Source organism: Pempheris klunzingeri, chromosome 21, assembly GCF_042242105.1.
Source record: "Pempheris klunzingeri isolate RE-2024b chromosome 21, fPemKlu1.hap1, whole genome shotgun sequence".
Taxonomy (NCBI): Eukaryota; Metazoa; Chordata; class Actinopteri; order Acropomatiformes; family Pempheridae; genus Pempheris; species Pempheris klunzingeri.
In genome coordinates this window covers 7,488,204-7,507,483 of record NC_092032.1, presented here as the reverse complement: position 1 = coordinate 7,507,483, position 19,280 = coordinate 7,488,204, and the positions used below count along the sequence as shown (strand labels likewise).

General features: G+C 41.8%; 1 protein-coding gene across 1 annotated transcript; it reads left to right on the top strand.

The window, feature by feature from the left end:
* Positions 1 to 767: 767 nt before the first annotated feature.
* LOC139220722 (myosin-6-like) lies at positions 768 to 12,030 on the top strand. The gene is made up of 37 exons (XM_070852539.1): positions 768 to 971; positions 1,099 to 1,227; positions 1,315 to 1,471; positions 1,577 to 1,604; positions 1,707 to 1,812; positions 1,904 to 1,996; positions 2,086 to 2,149; positions 2,242 to 2,340; positions 2,423 to 2,526; positions 2,606 to 2,744; positions 2,847 to 2,965; positions 3,053 to 3,202; positions 3,282 to 3,452; positions 3,536 to 3,845; positions 4,762 to 4,841; positions 4,919 to 5,124; positions 5,799 to 5,922; positions 6,008 to 6,144; positions 6,227 to 6,482; positions 6,566 to 6,808; positions 6,891 to 7,067; positions 7,167 to 7,312; positions 7,739 to 7,829; positions 7,932 to 8,321; positions 8,578 to 8,704; positions 8,916 to 9,034; positions 9,121 to 9,317; positions 9,443 to 9,626; positions 9,716 to 9,881; positions 9,981 to 10,105; positions 10,188 to 10,496; positions 10,581 to 10,784; positions 10,862 to 11,158; positions 11,267 to 11,371; positions 11,463 to 11,558; positions 11,677 to 11,811; positions 11,913 to 12,030. Exons 1-37 carry the CDS (start codon positions 768 to 770, stop codon positions 11,931 to 11,933), a joined length of 5,808 nt encoding a protein of 1,935 aa, XP_070708640.1. The 3' UTR covers positions 11,934 to 12,030.
* The last annotated feature ends 7,250 nt before the right edge of the window (positions 12,031 to 19,280 follow it).

The following is a 19,280-nucleotide window of genomic DNA, read 5'->3' as shown; positions in this document are numbered from 1 at the left end:
TCAGCTAAAATATTACCACATTGTTTATGATTTACCAGCTTTTTAGTCACTTCAAGGACAAAACAAAAATAGATACTGATCTGAGACCAAGTTTCAATTTCACTGGCCAGTGGTTACATGAGGGTTATTGTTGTCCACTCCTTTATCTCCAAATACAGATCTTCCTTTTTTTGATCAGTGTCCTTTGTTTTCTTACTCGTCCCTTATACGGTGGCCGGGTGTCAGAGCTCTGCCTCCTGGATGGGTATAAAAAGGAGTTCGGGGGGGGGAGTAAGGACAGGAACACAGCACCTGCAGGTAATTATACATACATTTTATATGACTGAACTATCACATGTTAAAAATACAATGTTATTTTTTTTGTACTTTCTTTCTAGAGACCCACCACAGCAAATCGTAGAGGAAGAGGAAACAGGTAAAAAGCCCAATGCTGTTTTGTTTTTCAAAATGAATTTGATATATGAAAACTCAAATAGACTCAAAACAGCATTAATTTGTCTGCTTTTGTTTCTGAAGCCTCTGTGAATGTGCAAATACCTTTCTTTAAGCTGGCTTACAGCTGATACAGTTATAAATGTTGGTTATCATAGTTCATTGGTAGCTACAATTATTGTTTTTTCTTAACACCTGCAATGTTCTTGTTATGTATATAAATTCATTAAGTCATAAACCTACAACAAGTAACCTTACAAGTTATAAAGGTGCTGCTCCAGTGACTATGTAATAAGAACACTTTCAAACTATATTTTTGGTTCACAGCTTTCAGGATGTCAGGAGACGCCCTCATGGCGGAGTTTGGGGCCGCAGCTTCTTTTCTGAGAAAGTCAGATAAGGAACGTCTGGAGGCCCAGACTCGCCCCTTTGATATAAAGAGGGAGTGTTTTGTGCCCGACCCTGAGGTAGAATACGTTAAAGCCATAGTGACCTCTAGAGACGGCGACAAAGCTACTGTTGAAACTGAGTTTGGAAAAGTAAGTGGGATAGTAGTTGTGGTACAGTAGTCAAACCACATGGTTAACTCGTACTTTTGGTGGCTTTTATGATAATTTAAATTGAGTTGTTCTCTATGGTAAAACATTTCAGACTGTAACCCATAAGGAGGCAGACATCCACCCTCAGAACCCACCAAAGTTCGATAAAATTGAGGACATGGCGATGTTCACCTTCCTTCATGAGCCTGCTGTGCTGTTTAACCTCAAAGAGCGTTATGCAGCATGGATGATCTACGTGAGTCATGACCATAAATCTAATTATCTCTCTTGTTTGCAAACTCTTCACTCCAATAAAAAACACTTAATGTATCTTTGTCCACAGACCTACTCGGGGCTGTTCTGTGTGACTGTCAACCCCTACAAGTGGCTGCCAGTGTACGATCAGGCGGTGGTCAATGCCTACAGAGGAAAGAAGAGGAGTGAAGCTCCTCCTCACATCTATTCCATTTCTGACAATGCCTATCAGTACATGCTGTCAGGTATGTTTAGCTCTTTGTATACATCATCTCTGAAACCAACATCTAAACTAAACTCTCTCTATCTAAACTGTCCTAACACAAAACATTAAATCTTAAATCTTGCAGACAGAGAAAACCAGTCTATCCTTATCACGTAAGTAATGCTTAAAAGTCACATCCGATTCCAATTTCAAGAGCAGAGTTTACGTTTTGTCTTCATGATATGTTCAGTTGACACGTTTGTTTTCATTCTCAGTGGAGAATCTGGTGCAGGGAAGACTGTGAACACCAAGAGAGTCATCCAGTACTTTGCCAGCATCGCAGCTGTTTCTGGCAAGAAGGATGCTAGTCAGGAGAAGAAGGTTGGTTTACTGCACTTAAAACCTAACTTCATACATAATAAATCAGGTTGAGACTTCTGTGGCTTCATCTTGGCATCCATTAAATCCACAGGGTACCCTGGAGGATCAAATCATCCAGGCCAATCCTGCCCTTGAGGCCTTTGGAAATGCCAAGACCATCAGAAACGACAACTCCTCCAGATTTGTAAGTTCAGTCATTTCAAAGAGCACATGTGCAGATACAGTATGACTGTGTTATCTTAACAACGTCTAAACAACATTTTCTAATTAAAGGGTAAATTCATTCGAATCCATTTTGGAGTCAGTGGGAAACTGTCTTCAGCTGATATTGAAACATGTAAGTAAACAGGATACACTAATTCAAAGTTAGGAAAATAGTTCTTATAGGTCAAGACTATACCTTAATATCTATGTGTTACATATTGTCAGATCTGCTGGAGAAATCCCGTGTCACCTATCAGCTCAAGGCTGAGAGAGACTACCACATCTTCTACCAGATTCTGTCCCAAAAGAAACCAGAACTGCTGGGTGTGTGCTGGGTGAAAGATAGAATATATTTGACCCTAAAGAAACATCACATATAGACTGAAACTTTTTTTCTCTTTGGCAGAAATGCTGCTAATCACCAACAACCCCTATGACTACGCCTACATCTCCCAAGGAGAGACGACCGTAGCCTCCATCGATGATTCAGAAGAGCTGTTAGCTACTGATGTAAGTGAAACAGAGTGCTTGTTAAAAACACCACACATATGGTTTCACAACTAACTCAAAAGTAATTTTGATGTTTAAGGAAGCTTTTGATGTCCTGGGCTTCACCCAAGAGGAGAAGAATGGCATTTACAAGCTGACTGGTGCCATCATGCATCATGGAAACATGAAGTTCAAACAGAAGCAGAGGGAAGAGCAGGCAGAACCTGATGGCACAGAGGGTAAAGGATCACCACGATCTCTAAAGCAAGTGTATAACTACCACTAATTCCTGTAAAAAAATAATGTTGTAAATGCTTCTCCTACACAAAATCCATTTGCAGATGTCGATAAAACTGCATACCTGATGGGCTTGAACTCTGCTGACCTCATCAAGGGCCTATGCCACCCAAGAGTGAAAGTAGGCAACGAGTGGGTCACCAAAGGTCAAAATGTGCAACAAGTAAGTCCAAGACAAAGGCACTGCACTGAAATCTATTTGAATAATAAAGTGAATTTTCAATACTATTGATTTTATGTACTTATCTAGGTGTACTACTCTATTGGGGCACTGTCCAAGTCAGTGTACGAGAAAATGTTCTTGTGGATGGTGGTGAGAATCAACCAGTCTCTGGATACCAAGCAACCTCGCCAGCACTTCATCGGTGTGCTGGACATTGCTGGATTTGAGATCTTTGATGTGAGTATAAAAGGTTTTTATGGACATGTGACCATAAGGAATACTTTCTCTAAATTCTTTTTTTGAATGCTCTTCTCAGTACAACACCTTTGAGCAACTATGCATCAACTTTACTAATGAGAAGCTGCAGCAGTTCTTCAACCACCACATGTTTGTGCTGGAACAAGAAGAGTACAAGAAAGAGGGCATTGTGTGGGAGTTCATTGACTTTGGCATGGACTTGGCCGCCTGCATTGAACTCATTGAGAAGGTTGGTGGTCAGAATTCATGTGATAAACGTAAGCTGTTGTCAATGACAGGTTTAATTTAATTCTAATCAAATCTTTGCTTTAGCCCATGGGCATCATGTCCATCCTTGAAGAGGAGTGCATGTTCCCCAAAGCCAGCGATGCAACATTTAAAGCCAAACTATATGACAACCATCTGGGTAAAAGTCCCAACTTCCAGAAGCCCAGGGTTGTTAAGGGGAAACCAGAGGCTCATTTCTCCCTGGTTCACTATGCTGGTACTGTCGATTACAACATCACTAACTGGCTTGTGAAGAATAAGGACCCACTGAATGAGACCGTGGTTGGACTGTATCAGAAATCCACTCTGAAGTTACTGGCTGTCCTTTTTGCTGGGTATGCAGGTTCAGAGTCAGGTAACGTATTCTTTGATTTTTGTAATGATAAAACTTATTATACCCTAAAACAGGGGTGTCCAAACTATGGTGCTCCAATTTTCATTGGCCCGCAGGAAATTGTGAAAATGTATTGGAATACGGCCCACACATGGAACTTGCGCTGGACTGTGTTGTACTTCTTAGTCTCACTGCTAGGTGGAGTAACTGTCTTGAACGAGGCAGCTTCTCTATAAAATGAGTAATAGAAAAAGAAATTTGCTACAGATGACCCAAAATGGCAGAATTAAGGAAATGTAAGAGAACAAATGAGTGTAGAAAGTTTCGCCAAGGGGCAAGAAAGTGGAGGTAAGGCTGTTGATTCGAGCACCAGGGCTCTAGCACAGACTAATTGAAGCTTCCCTCTCTGATGCTGATGCTGATGCTGGTGCTGGGGGGGGAGGGTGCTCTACCATTCTCATGTGCGCTGGCAAAGTCGTGGCTCTGTGCTGCAGCGGTTTTATTTCCTGAGATCAGAAATGGACCAGTTTTGAAGAGAGAAGGACGGACCTCTTCATGAGCTCAGTGATCCTCTCTGGTTGGCATTTTTAGTGGATCTCACTGATCACCTTAACGCACTGAAGCTTGTACCACAACTAATAAATGAAAGCCCACTAATGGAAAGGCTGTTTTTTTCTTGAATCATATTCAGTTATCAAGCAGAATTTACCTACATTTGATTGGTTTTGGCAACTTTAATCCACTAGAGGTGGATTAGTAGTAGTAACTAGTGGATTAAAGTTAGCAATATAGCTCACTTCTAGTGAGTGGCCCAGCCCTTTGTATGTTTTTCTGTATGTGGCCCTCAGTGAAAAAAGTTTGGACACCCCTGCCCTAAAACCTCTTGATGCATCTGGATCTGAAAATATTGATAATTGATTTTGAACATTTTATACAGGCCAGGATTCAGGGGGCAAGGGAGGAAAGGGAGGAAAGAAGAAAGGTTCTTCCTTCCAGACTGTGTCTGCTCTGCACAGGGTAATATAAGTCTAGAATTTGGTATATGTCCTAAATTTGATTTGGTTTTGGTTAACATTTATTGTCTTCATTTACAGGAGAACTTGAACAAACTGATGACCAACCTCAGGTCAACTCACCCCCACTTTGTACGCTGCCTCATCCCAAATGAGACCAAGACTCCTGGAGCGATGGAGAATCCTCTGGTCATGCACCAGCTGCGCTGTAACGGTGTGCTGGAGGGCATCAGGATCTGCAGGAAGGGATTTCCCAACAGGATCCAGTATGGAGACTTCAAACAAAGGCAAGAAAACCCATTCTTATTTGTTCAGCACTCAGTGAGGTAACCTGGGGTCTTTTTCTGTGGCATCAGTGATGGTCCTGTTCCTGTGCAGTCCTTTGTGTCGAAGCTGGAGTTGGTGTGCTCAGTGTGTGCCTATCAAGGCAGGTTGCAGAGCCTTTAATGGCCCAATGCAGGCTCCTAGTCTTGCCAGAGGACAGTCAATTCCAGCTGGACAATCTGCCTCGCCATTTTGGACATCAGGACATGTCTGGCCTGAATGCGTCCCTGCAATGGTATCTAGGAACTTAAGCTGCCTGACCTGCTTCCAGTCTCAAGCAGTAGCAAGAAGCCCACTTGATGATCTTGACTGCTGCTGCTTCTCCCCATCTTAAAAAAAAAAGCCAATTTCCTTCCTTTTTGGGTGGAGTTGTTAGCCCCTAATAATATCCGTGCATCTTTAGAGTGGCATTTACCAGCCTTTGGATAATAGCTCAGGATATCTTAGAGGGATCCCCTCGCTTGCAATGGGCATACTGTCAGACACCCAGCAGAAAAGGCTGGATGGGCTTGGAGGATGTTGTAAACTGCCTAGATTAGGGACTTGATCTAGAGTGACTTGGCCAGTGAAGTGTACTTACAATGCACTTGCAAATTCATTCGATAATTGTAATGATGTTATGATTGTATCATTTCAGATACCGTATCCTGAACCCTAACGCTATCCCTGAGGGTCAGTTCATTGACAACAAGAAAGCAGCAGAAAAACTTTTGGGCTCTTTGGACATTGACCATGAGCAGTATAAACTGGGACACACAAAGGTTGGTGCTGTCTCTACAATAATTACAATGTACAGTGTTACAGGTTTGGAATACATGAATTTGCTGAAGTTACAAGGTGTTTCAGGTGTTCTTCAAAGCTGGTCTGCTGGGTGTTCTTGAGGAGATGAGAGACGATCGTCTCGCTCTTATTATCACTGGAATTCAAGCGAGATCCAGAGGCCTACTCGCCAGGATTGAGTTCCAGAAAATTGTTGAGCGCAGGTTGGTGCATCACTTTGAAAAATTACTGTAAAAGTAGCAAAGTACAGAAAAATGGACTCAAGTTTACCAATGGTGTCTGCAGGGATGCCCTACTGGTGATCCAGTGGAATGTGCGTGCCTTCATGGGTGTCAAGAATTGGCCCTGGATGAAGATGTACTTCAAGATCAAACCCCTGCTTAAATCAGCTGAGACTGAGAAGGAGATGGCAAACATGAAGGAGGAGTTTACGAAGCTCAAAGACGCTTATGCTAAATCTGAGGCCCGCAAGAAAGAGCTGGAGGAAAAAATGGTCACCCTTCTCCAGGAGAAGAATGACCTGCAGCTTCAAGTCCAAACTGTAAGATCAGTCATTAATCATAGCTAAAATATGCTCAAATATATAGTCACAGGCGTCATTAATTACAATATTGGTTTGTGCAGGAACAAGACAGTCTTACAGATGCTGAGGAGCGCTGTGAGGGTCTGATCAAAAGCAAGATCCAGCTTGAGGCCAAAACCAAAGAGCTGACAGAGAGACTGGAAGATGAAGAGGAGCAGAATGCAGAGCTGACTGCCAAGAAGAGGAAGCTGGAGGACGAATGCTCAGAGCTCAAGAAGGACATTGATGATCTTGAGCTGACTCTGGCTAAAGTAGAAAAGGAAAAGCATGCCACTGAGAACAAGGTAACAGCGTATTTTGACTAGTGTTGATAGACCATTCTTTTAACCATTTTTCTTGAGGTGTACTAACTTGAAAATAATTTAGGTTAAAAACCTGACTGAAGAGATGGCAGCTTTGGATGAAATCATTGCCAAGCTGACCAAAGAGAAGAAAGCTCTTCAGGAGGCTCATCAGCAAACACTTGACGACCTGCAGGGTGAGGAGGACAAAGTCAACACTCTGACCAAGGCCAAAGCCAAGCTGGAACAGCAAGTTGATGATGTGAGTACAACTTTATATACATTTATCAGAATATAGATCGAATAGCTCTATTGTCTAAGGTGTTGTGTTGTAAATATGTTTCTCTGTGCTTTGAAATAGCTTGAGGGTTCTTTAGAACAAGAGAAGAAAGTCAGGATGGATCTTGAGAGAGCGAAAAGAAAGCTGGAGGGAGATCTGAAGTTGAGCCAGGAGAGCCTCATGGACCTGGAGAACGACAAGCAGCAACTTGAAGAGAAGCTAAAGAAGTAAGTTTCCTCTTCCAATTCAATTCAGTTCAGTATTCAAGTAATTATGGCGATAGGAGATGATTCCGCACCTCACAAATCACATCCAATATCAATGATCAGTACCAGTGTAGTGTGCCCTTTATAAACAAAGGCAGATAGTAAGGCTAAGGTCACACACGCTGTTAACATTCACATTTATTAACCCGATTCACAAGATTTCCCTTCCTTTAACCCCGGCCAGTGTCAGCTGGGATTGGCTCCAGCCCCCTGCAACCCTTAAGGATAAGCGGCAATGGATAATGGATAATGAATAAATGAATAAACGTAGTCTGGGGTGGTCATGAATTGTCCAATATAAATATTTTTGCCTGGCAATAGGGTTGCCCAATCAAAGTTAAGAAAAGTCTAATTTAGGAACAACTTGATATACTTTTTTCTCGACAGAAAGGACTTTGAGATAAGCCAACTTCTCAGCAAAATTGAGGATGAACAAGCACTGGCAGCCCAACTTCAGAAGAAACTGAAGGAGTTGCAGGTCCGCTGACACTAATCACAGCCTTTATTTTGCTGACTGAAATGATCAAAGACATTGTTCTGCTTTTTACTTGTCGTACTTTACTGAAATTTTTAATCTCAGGCCCGAATTGAAGAGTTGGAGGAAGAACTGGAGGCAGAGCGAGCTGCCCGAGCCAAGGTGGAGAAACAGAGGGCTGACTTGGCCAGAGAGCTGGAGGAGATCAGTGAGAGGCTGGAGGAGGCCGGGGGAGCCACTGCTGCCCAGATCGAGATGAACAAGAAGAGGGAGGCTGAGTTTCAGAAGATGCGCAGAGACCTTGAAGAGGCCACTCTGCAGCATGAGGCCACTGCTGCCACACTTAGGAAGAAGAACGCAGACAGTGTGGCTGACCTGGGAGAGCAGATTGACAATCTGCAGAGAATCAAGCAGAAGCTGGAGAAAGAAAAGAGTGAGCTCAGACTGGAGCTGGATGATGTGGTCTCCAACATGGAGCAGATTGTCAAAATGAAAGTAAGATAAAACAAAACCAGTCTTCACTGAACTCATAGGAATAGGAATAGTTTGACTTTTTGTGAAATACGCCGTATTTGCTTTCTTGCAGAGAGTTAGAGAAGATTTCTACCACTGTCATGTCGTAATTCTCGAAATTTGGATTAATAAGCTAATTTCCTGAATAGTCAATTATGTCTTGAAGACATAAGCATATGCAGAAAATAATCCTTGGGTGGTATACATTCTATGCCTTACATAAACTCATCTAACTCAGGCCAACCTGGAGAAAATGTGCCGCACTCTGGAGGATCAAATGACTGAATACAAGACGAAATCTGAGGAAGGCCAGCGCACCATCAATGACTTCACCATGCAAAAAGCCAAGCTTCAAACAGAAAATGGTAATCAATCTAACCCATACACACATTTAAGTGGAGTTTTTTTTTTTATTATTGTTACAGATAAATGACTTTTAGCAACACACCAGAAGATTTAGAAAAGAAAGATCAGAGCTCATTTGTTTTACATTTCTAATATGACAGGGTGCAACTGTAAATGTAATCAAACACTTAGTGCAGCTTGATATGGGGACTTCAAACCTTTCTTAAACAGGTGAGCTTTCCAGACAGTTGGAGGAGAAGGATTCCTTGGTCTCCCAGCTGACCAGAGGGAAGCAGTCCTACACTCAGCAGATTGAAGACCTCAAGAGACAACTAGAAGAGGAAGTCAAGGTATTTCTTTAAGACCTACAGCTTTTAGAATACGGAGCCAAATGAGCACTGGCAAAATGACTTGACCTCATATTTCTTTACCAAAGGCCAAGAATGCACTAGCCCATGCAGTGCAGTCTTCTCGCCATGACTGTGACTTGTTGAGGGAGCAGTTTGAAGAGGAGCAGGAGGCCAAAGCTGAGCTCCAACGCAGCATGTCCAAGGCCAACTCTGAGGTGGCTCAGTGGAGAACCAAGTACGAAACTGATGCCATCCAGAGGACAGAGGAGCTGGAAGAAGCAAAGTAAGTAAATTATACAACATAAGAGGAGAAGCCTCTTTCTAAACCTACAAGCATTTACTGAGGTTATATCAGTTCTGAAATTCTACATCAACATTCTCATTTTCTTCTTACATTTTCATCATTAGGAAAAAGTTAACTCAACGCTTACAAGATGCAGAAGAAGCTGTTGAAGCCGCTAACGCCAAATGTTCCTCCCTGGAGAAAACCAAACACAGGCTTCAGAGTGAGATTGAGGATCTCATGGTGGATGTGGAGAGATCGAATGCTGCTGCTGCAGCTCTGGACAAGAAACAAAGAAACTTTGACAAGGTAAGTGGGAGGGAAAAAAAGCTCTTGAAGGAGTTGTGAATGAATGAATTTACTGCTAAGTAAACTAATAATGAATATTGGTTAACCAGGTCCTTGCTGAGTGGAAGCAGAAGTATGAGGAGTCCCAGACTGAGTTGGAAAGTTCCCAGAAAGAGGCTCGTTCTCTCAGCACTGAGCTCTTCAAACTGAAGAACTCTTATGAAGAATCTTTGGATCATCTGGAGACCATGAAACGAGAAAACAAGAATCTCCAAGGTAGGAGGATATAATTAAACAGAATTTATCTATTAACATACACTGATTACAATGGTGAGTTTGGGAAAACAGTAAAATAAATGAATATTCACAAAACAGAGGAAATCTCTGATCTGACTGACCAACTTGGTGAGGGAGGAAAGAGCATCCATGAGCTGGAGAAGATCCGTAAACTGCTGGAGCAGGAGAAGGCTGAGATACAAGCTGCTCTGGAGGAAGCTGAGGTGAGGGTTCATACCTGTTTCCTCTCATAGCTTGCTTCTTATTCTCAGCTAACCACATTAATGGAAGAGACGGTTCTTGCAGGGATCTCTGGAGCACGAGGAGAGTAAGATCCTCCGAGCTCAGCTTGAGTTCAACCAGGTGAAGGCTGACATCGAGCGCAAGTTGGCTGAGAAGGACGAGGAGATGGAGCAGACCAAGCGTAACCACCAGAGAGTGGTGGACACTCTGCAGAGCTCCCTTGAGTCTGAGACTCGCAGCAGAAATGAGGCTCTCAGGGTGAGAAAGAAGATGGAGGGAGATCTTAATGAGATGGAGATCCAGCTGAACCAGGCCAACAGGCAGGCAGCAGAGGCTCAGAAGCAGCTCAAGGGAGTCCATGCACATCTGAAGGTAAACCTGGAAGCCAATGATGGGAATATGTGATTGTTTTTGTTTTTAATCATAGAAATAACGTTTCATTATTGTTTCTGACAGGACGCTCAGCTGCAGCTGGATGATGCTGTTCGTGCCAATGATGATCTGAAGGAGAACATTGCCATGGTGGAGAGACGTAACAACCTGCTGCAGGCTGAACTTGATGAGCTGAGGTCTGTGGTGGAGCAGACTGAGAGAGGTCGGAAACTGGCAGAGCAGGAACTGCTGGATGTCAGTGAGAGAGTCCAGCTGCTGCACTCTCAGGTATGTCTAATCATTATGTTGTGGTATTTCACTGTATCTAAACTGAGCACTAATTTCAAAACTAACACTCTGTGCAGAACACCAGCCTGCTGAACCAGAAGAAGAAGCTGGAGGGAGACACGTCCCAGCTTCAGAATGAGGTGGAAGAGGCGGTGCAGGAGTGCAGGAATGCTGAGGAGAAGGCGAAGAAGGCCATTACTGATGCCGCTATGATGGCAGAGGAGCTGAAGAAGGAGCAGGACACAAGTGCTCACCTGGAGCGCATGAAGAAAAACATGGAACAAACCATCAAAGACCTGCAGCACCGTCTGGACGAAGCTGAGCAAATAGCCATGAAAGGTGGCAAGAAGCAGGTCCAGAAGCTGGAGGCCAGGGTGAGTGTTTCTGACTTTCACTGTTTTGAGTTTCAGTAATAGTGTTAAGTACAGGATTCTCTTGTTTGTAAATGTTTAAAAGCGGCACCCATCACTGTTTTTTTCAAGGTGAAAGAGTTGGAAAATGAGGTGGATTTGGAGCAAAGGAGAAGCACTGATTCAGTGAAAGGTATCCGCAAGTACGAGAGGCGCATCAAAGAGCTCACCTACCAGGTATATGCTGCAGACTCAATGACCTTGGATAAACATTCACCAAATGATAAAAAAGTTATGCTTCAACAAGCAATATGTACTAATTTAACAGACAGAGGAGGATAAAAAGAATCTGAGCCGTCTGCAGGACCTGGTGGACAAGCTACAGCTGAAAGTTAAATCCTACAAACGATCTGCAGAGGAGGCTGTAAGCCACAATACTACAACTTCATTCACTAAAATATTGTGTATTGTGCCTTCATATGAATCAGCTCTATGTTATAGCCTTACTTAAACACGTTAATCATGTTTTGTGTATTTCTTAGGAGGAGCAGTCCAATACAAATCTGAGCAAGTTGCGCAAGTTGCAGCATGAGCTGGAGGAAGCAGAGGAGAGGGCCGACATCGCAGAGTCTCAGGTCAACAAACTGAGAGCAAAGAGCCGTGACTCTGGTGCTAAGGTCAGTAATCACTCCATAAAATGCAGCTTTTAACTAGTGACTATGTCTTGGAATCATGCAATGCACACTGAGTAACTTGAACAATTTATTGTTTTGCACAGAAAGCACGTGATGAAGAATGAACAGCATCTTCAAGGAAATAGTTTAATAGTAGTAATTTAGTTTCTTTATTCTCCATGCAACATGAGTGGAATAAAGAATAAAAGTGTTTTGAATGCACCACTTTGTTCATGTTTCCTGTATTTCTTCTTCTTTTTTTTTTTTTAAAGAAGTGAATCACTACATTTCAAAAGACAAAAGGAGAGTACACATGCTCTGAGGCAGTAATAAAAACTCCCACAGCACCTCCCCTCAACATCATCCAAACCACAAAATGAAAACTGAGATGCTTTTCATGTTTTGACATGAGAAGAGCGGAACCTTTGCTTCTTGTTTCTGTAAGACTATCCGCTGCACTGCTGGGCGGGCTGCTTGAGCAGCTGACTGCACAGCTGAGAATGAGCACCAACAAAGCAAGCTTACTGTCAGAGCAGCTGCAAGTGGTGGAGACCACTGATGACACTTATTAGGCAGCAGGACTTGGTAAACAATAGATGAAGGTTTTTAGTCAGTAACTGACCAGAGGGAGTTGTGTAGGTCAGGTGAACTACATTCAGCCACCACTAGATGGTCAAAGAGCTTCACTCACAAGAATTTATTTCACTGTTATAAAGATAAAAGAAAAATTAAAGCTGCAAGCAGCATTGCAGGGCCCTCGCACCTTCGTGCATGTCGAGTTGGGCGGCGGCTCCGTCCTGTTGCCGGACCCCGACCCTTCCATGCCAAGCACAGAATTTTCGTGTATTTCGGACGGTGCATCAAGGAGTTACACGTCACTTCCTGTGTCCCCTATGTGGCGCTAGAGAACAGCCACTAATCACGTCCTAAATTTCAGCATATGAAGTGTTGACTACACCGTGAAAATTTCAAAAAATCAAATAATGATTGGGCACAAAAGTCTTACTTCCTGTTGTCACTAGGTGGCGCAATGACTGTGGTCGCTAATTGTCATGTAGATGTCTTCAGGCCGGGAGTCTTATTAATCATGACAAGTTTGGAACAGATTGGATAATGTACACCCTGTTTCATGGCAAACACGGCGTTGCCACGGTGACAAAGTGTGGCGAAACCTCAAGAGCTTCATAAGTGAGCATCATCCATATCCTGGGAATGTTTGGACTGAATTTGAAGTGGCTGTAACTAACCTGCTGGGATGGACACCCAGAGAAGAGAACCTATCACTTCCTGTGGCGCAATGAGTGGAGTTCAAAATTGTTCAACTGTGTCATTTGTTTTCAAACTGCCAGATTTCTCCACAGAGCCGTGGCTCAGGGTAGACGGGCTCTGGCTCATGTGCTTGCTGCAAAAATGGCCAGATGTGGCTCCCTGGATATAAAAGAGCACAACGGGCAGGTACACACACTTCACACTGTTGTTTTTATTTATCCCAAATGAACAGTGCTAACACTGAGTCATTTAATGACTCATGAAAAGTAAAGATATATAAAAATATAATAAATGAAAAGAAAAAAAAGGGGAAAAAGAGAAAACAAGTGGAGGAACATTGATAAATAGTTACTCCTACAGGACACAAGGGGGCGCTGTGTCCTCAAAAATGCAAAACACCTGAACCCAAACTTCTACCTGCACTGTGGAATGAACTCCCTGAAAAAATTTATTACATTTTTTGTGAACGATTAACACCTGCAGTTACCAGATCTACAGAGTTATTGCTAAACTTTCCTGGTTGCTTGTGTCACTACAGCGCGACGTTTCTCGGGTGGAGGAAATGACGTCAGGACACTCACTCCCCGCAGCAGATGACGTCGGAACCTGAGCGGATTGTTGGCGCGTTTTTTGCAGCTCGTTTTTCTGCTTCAAAAAGATGTTAGGAGGACCAGAAGAAAACTGGAAAACTACAGGAGGAAAACATCATGAAGACACGGAGTTAGCTTTGGTTAATGAGGTCAGTCTGAGGCTGAATCACCGAACAAATATATGGTGGTTAGCTAATTAGCTAACGCTAGCTAATTAGCTAATTAGCTAATGTGCTAGCTGCTACATTTTAATGATGATAATACTAATCCTTTATTGATCCCCATGGGGGAAATTCAAGTGTTGCAACAGCCCAATGTACAACATTAAAGTACAAAATTAAAAAGCGCAAAGAAAGTGTCAATTTATGACAGTGACATCATATATAATTAGCAGCAGGTGTGAGAATAGTGCAAATGTGAAGGCATGATGTGTTGCTGTATGGTATAATAGTATAATATGGAATGGATAAATATGTGCAAGTACAGTACTACCATCAACCATAACTACTGGTATAGTAATAATAATTATATACTATATGACAATATTTTTTTCCCACTCATTTCAGATACCTCTCCGTACTGTACATTTATGTTTATAGTGTAAATATTTATTTATTCTCATTGCAAATTATATTTATCTACTATTGCTTATTTTACTGCTTATCTTGCCCTGGCGCTGTTGCTGCTGTAATATGTAAATTTGCCCCTATGGGGGATCAATAAAGTCTATCTAATAATGATATTGGCAGTTCCAATAACAACCATATTAATGATAGTTCAATATGACATAATAATAAAGTTTACAACAATGATGATAATACTAAAATATAATAATATGGTTGATAGGTAGAATGTTATGTGCATATTCAGTCAGTCCAGTGCAAGAGGTGGGGGATCAGTGAGTGTTGTTTGTTGGATGGGGGGGTCAGCTTGGTGGCAGACTGAGTTCTCCACTGCTGTTAAACAGTCTGATGGCAGTGGGCACAAATGAGCTCCGTCTTGGTCCTGGGTGGGATGAGCCACAAAGTGATTATAGTAGGTGACTTTAATATTCATGTGGATGATGATAATGATGATCTCAGCACTGCTTTTGTCTCACTGTTGGACTCAAGTGGCTTCTCCCAGAGTGTAAATGAACCCACTCACTGTTTTAACCCTGGAGAACCCACGGGGTCAAATTTGGCCGCTGTTAATTGCTGCCACCCAAAATGAACAAACATAAAAAAAATTGTCAAATTTAACTTCAAAAACCCAGAGTGCCACTTCTGACCTCTGCATAGAGACACTTAGTGGATGAATATTGAACTGACATGAGTCAGAGTGGTAGTGACAAGATGACTGACCACATGCTGTTTTGTTGAGCTGGAAACCTACCCAAACAAAATCGTCTTCTCAGCAAACCAGTGGTTGGTAAAATTGTGTATTTTTTGTTAATCTATTTAGTATTAGCTTGCAGAATGCCTAGAAGTACGTTTTATATTCTTTTTGGATAAATTAGCAACTCTGAGCTAGTTCAAAAAACGATGGGCCAAAAATGACCCTCTGGGTGTATGGGTTAAAAAATGTCGGGTCAAAAATGACCCTTTGGTTCTTTGAGTGACTTTGTAGATGGAGAATGGTGACAGTCCTGTATTTGGCTAAAGCCTTGAAATAAATTCATTTGTATAATATATTTTACTAAGTTACCTCGGTAGTACAAGGCCAGAGACTAATACTTATAATAACTATAATAATATAATAACTTATTACGTATTTTATATATAAATATATATAATAAGTAAATTGCCGTCGATGTGCTGTGTGCAAGGACCTCAAAACTGAAATGCACTGTGAAAAATGTGCAGTTCCTCTCTGCATCAACAAAAAAAGAAATTGTTTCTAAGACTACCACAATGTCTAGTGTGAGTTCCTCTCTCTAGCAGAACAGATGTTTTGATAAGCAAAGACCCATGGTGTTAGTTTTTTGGCCTTGTGTTCTTGTTTCCATTGGCCAAAGTGTGTTTGTACATTTGAAATCCAGTTCTAACATGCAAAAAAACATTGTTAAATGTAGCTGTGTGGTTAACTGATTATTTTCCTAAGTTTAAAATAGTTTGCATTGACAGTGTTTGTTATTGTGATTCTTTGAAATGATACACCTAAAGCCCAATGGGTCAAATTTGGCCCTAATCCTAAATTAGGGAATAAAGGGTTAAAATTGAAAAAGTGGATATGTTGGTGTTCAGTGAACTTATAGCAGTCATTTAATGCATAGTTCATAATTTTCCAAAGAAGAAAAGGGTTCTTGGGTTCTCCAGGGTTAACCACACTCTTGACCTTGTTTTGGCTTATGGTGTTGAACTTGAACAGTTAACAGTCTTTCCACATAACTCTATTCTATTGGATCATTACCTTTTAACTGCTGATCTCTTGTTACTGGACTATGCACTATATGACAGAGAGGTCAAATTTAAGGAGGTGATTCCTTCAGTATTTCAGCCAGTGGTTCTTGTGGATCCTGGTCCTGCTGCTGTGGTTCTGTGGATCCTGGTCCTGGTCCTGCTGCTGTGGTTCTCTGGCTTCATGAATCACTGCTGCAGATTGTCGGCCACTCAGTTTTTCAATATTACCATATCGCTAATTTTTTAGTCACACTCCTATTGTCAGTGCTAAAGTCTCTGTTAGTATGTTGGTTGCTGTTTGTGTTGTCTCTCTCTCTCTCTCTCTCTCTCTCTTCCTGCCACTCTTTCCTAATATAATATCTGATGCTGCTCATGTGAGGATTCTTGAATCCTTAATGTTGAATTCCTGAATCGTTGGGTCTCTCTCTCTCTCTCTCTTATTAAAGAGTTTGGTCTGGACCTGCGCTTTATGTAAAGCGTCTTGAGATAACGCTGTTATGAACTGGCGCTCTATAAATAAAGATTGATTGATTGATTGATGAGCCGATGACTGAATGAGCTGCCCAGCTGCCACAGTTCATCATGGAGGGGGTTTTCAGGATGACCTTGATCTTGTCCTTTGTCCTCCTCTCTGCCACTGTCTCCAGGTTGTCCAGCTCCAGTCCAACCACTGAGCTGGCCTTCCTCATCAGCTCGTTCACCTTGTTGGCATCACCAGTCGACCACCGGGACGGCTATTCTTCGGCACCGGGACAACGCAGGAGGTCTTCCACAGTTCCGGCACTCTCTTCAGCCTCAGAGAGAGATTGAAGAGGTGCTGAAGAGGAGCTGCCAGCTGCCCAGTGCACACTTTCAGCATCCTGGGGTTGATGTTGTCAGGTCCGCTAGCTTTGCTCCTCTTAAGCCTGAAGAGCTCCTGCTGAACCTGGCTGGTGGTGAAGGTGAGGCTGAGTTACCTTCCCCCCTGAGGGGGGAAGGTAGAGGTGTCGATGGGGAGGGGAACACAGTCTTCAGCGGCCTACCCACCACGGACAGTTACACTAGCAGATGCAAGAAAAGGGCCTCCACTACCTGCACCAAGTACTTCTATTTTATTTTATATAGGACCTCTATTTTCTATATTTTATTTGTTATTTGATATTTATCTTGGCTTAAAACGGGACCTGAGAACGTAATTTTGTACCTCCCCATGTGTAAACGTGTGTTGGTATGACAAAGTTCCTTGAATCCTTGAAATGTAATTTTATTGAAATGTCAGTAATCACCATTAATGTCAAAATATTTTATTTGTCGTCACAAATAGTTACTGAAGTTTAACAGCAAGTTTAAAAATGTATCTCAACAATGTAAATGTAAAGGGAATTAAATGAGAAAAAAGTCATCAGTGCAAATATCCACATTTTTATTTCATACATCAAATGTGTGCAGCCTTGTTCAACATGAAGGTAATACAGCTCTAACTTCTGATCACTCATTGATTGATTCTTTTTCCTTTCATGCTTCAGGTGGGCTGATGTTCACTGCTGAGGAGCCGAGGAAGAGTCTTCAGGTTCGTCCAAATCCTCCTCACTTTTTTCATTTCCTTACATTTCAATAGGGTCCTCGCACCGCTTGGTGCTTGGGCCCTAAAAATTGAAAGGACTACTTTCTATTTCCCTTGCGAAATATATGACATGGGAATCATGGTAGCTTCGTAAGACACTCATGTCCTATGCAGTATTGGCCTTTCTCGATTTTTTTATTTTTTATTTTTTGAAGGGGTAGCACATCTGTCCAGTGTAGTCTTTAATTTGCATCAACTTAAAAACATAATTCAGAGGAACCTTTGTTAATAAAGTAAATTGAATGATTTAATTTAAAACAGATTTCTTATTTACAAATTCAATATGTGTAGGTCTATGTCAGTTTATGTCACAGAGTATTATTACTATTATTTCTAAGGAATATGCATGATGCCATTATTTTTGCTTTAATTCACTGTGGAGAGCAGTTCCTCCTGTTTGGTAGCCTCTTTTTGTGTGACTTACATGCATGTACAGACAGAAAACAATCACCTCCCCAGGCTGTTTGGTGCCACCATGACCATGCCCAGTGCTGCAACACCCCATGAGAAAAAAGGCGGTTTGTTGTCAGGAGAAAGTTGATACTGCTGTCATGTGTGTCATGTCATTTTACTGTACAGTACCCCTGCAGGGTAACACCATTAAGTAGTGAGATGCACACTTTTCCTAATGGAAAGTATGTTTCAAACACATATTGCAGCCTTTCAATGTTGTCACTTGTGGGCTCTCTTCACTCAGACCCCAGAGCTATACATGAGGCTGGAGGAAGTACACAGCTATGACACACAATGTGAAGTAGCCGGGCCTTTCCCTGATGATGTCACAGCTAATAATATGAAGCAGATTGTGTTGTCTCAGTGTGAATGTCTCACTGCTACAAGTCATACAGAGAAGAGAAAGCCATGGACACAAAGTGAGTTGCCAGCAAACATACACATGTAGCAACGATTTTACAGCTCAATCCACACGGCCTAATGGATGTTTTATCTCATCATCACCATAACAGTTTATGTGTTGCCACAGCTGAGAAAAAATGGCAACACCCACTTGAATAACGTGAAACTGCTGAACAGCCCCACCTATATCAGGCACTATTTAAAGTAGATAGCATCCAGCGCAGCACTGTGATTCATAGTCAGTGAAAAGTTCCCTGCAGACTGGAATGTAGCCTCGGGCATCGATCTTCTGTTTGAAGTGTACTCAGCATACCTTTTCACTTATCATGGCATGTGAATAATCATGCTGGTTGAAGCTGGATAACTTGACATCAAGCAGCAGCAAGAGGGTACCTAACTTGTTAAGCAGAAATACTAATTCAGCACAACCATAACTCCAAAAGCTCTTGTTGGAAATATTCCATTTATTTATAAAATAGATATATTAGGACTTCAGATTGTCAGTGTGCAAATAACAGTTAGCAATGTACAGAGTACTTTATAAGTATATGTGATAACAAATGCTAATTGTAGCATACATGATTATATTTTATCCCATTCAAAAAACAACTTAAACAAAACTTTTTAAATTTTTCAAAGCAATGCTCTAGTTGTATGGAAAGAAAACATAACTTGCATTCACTTTATACGTATAACATCTACCACAATTCATTTCAATCTTCAAACACAGAAGAAAACAATAATGAAACATCATATGATAGCAAATTTATCCAC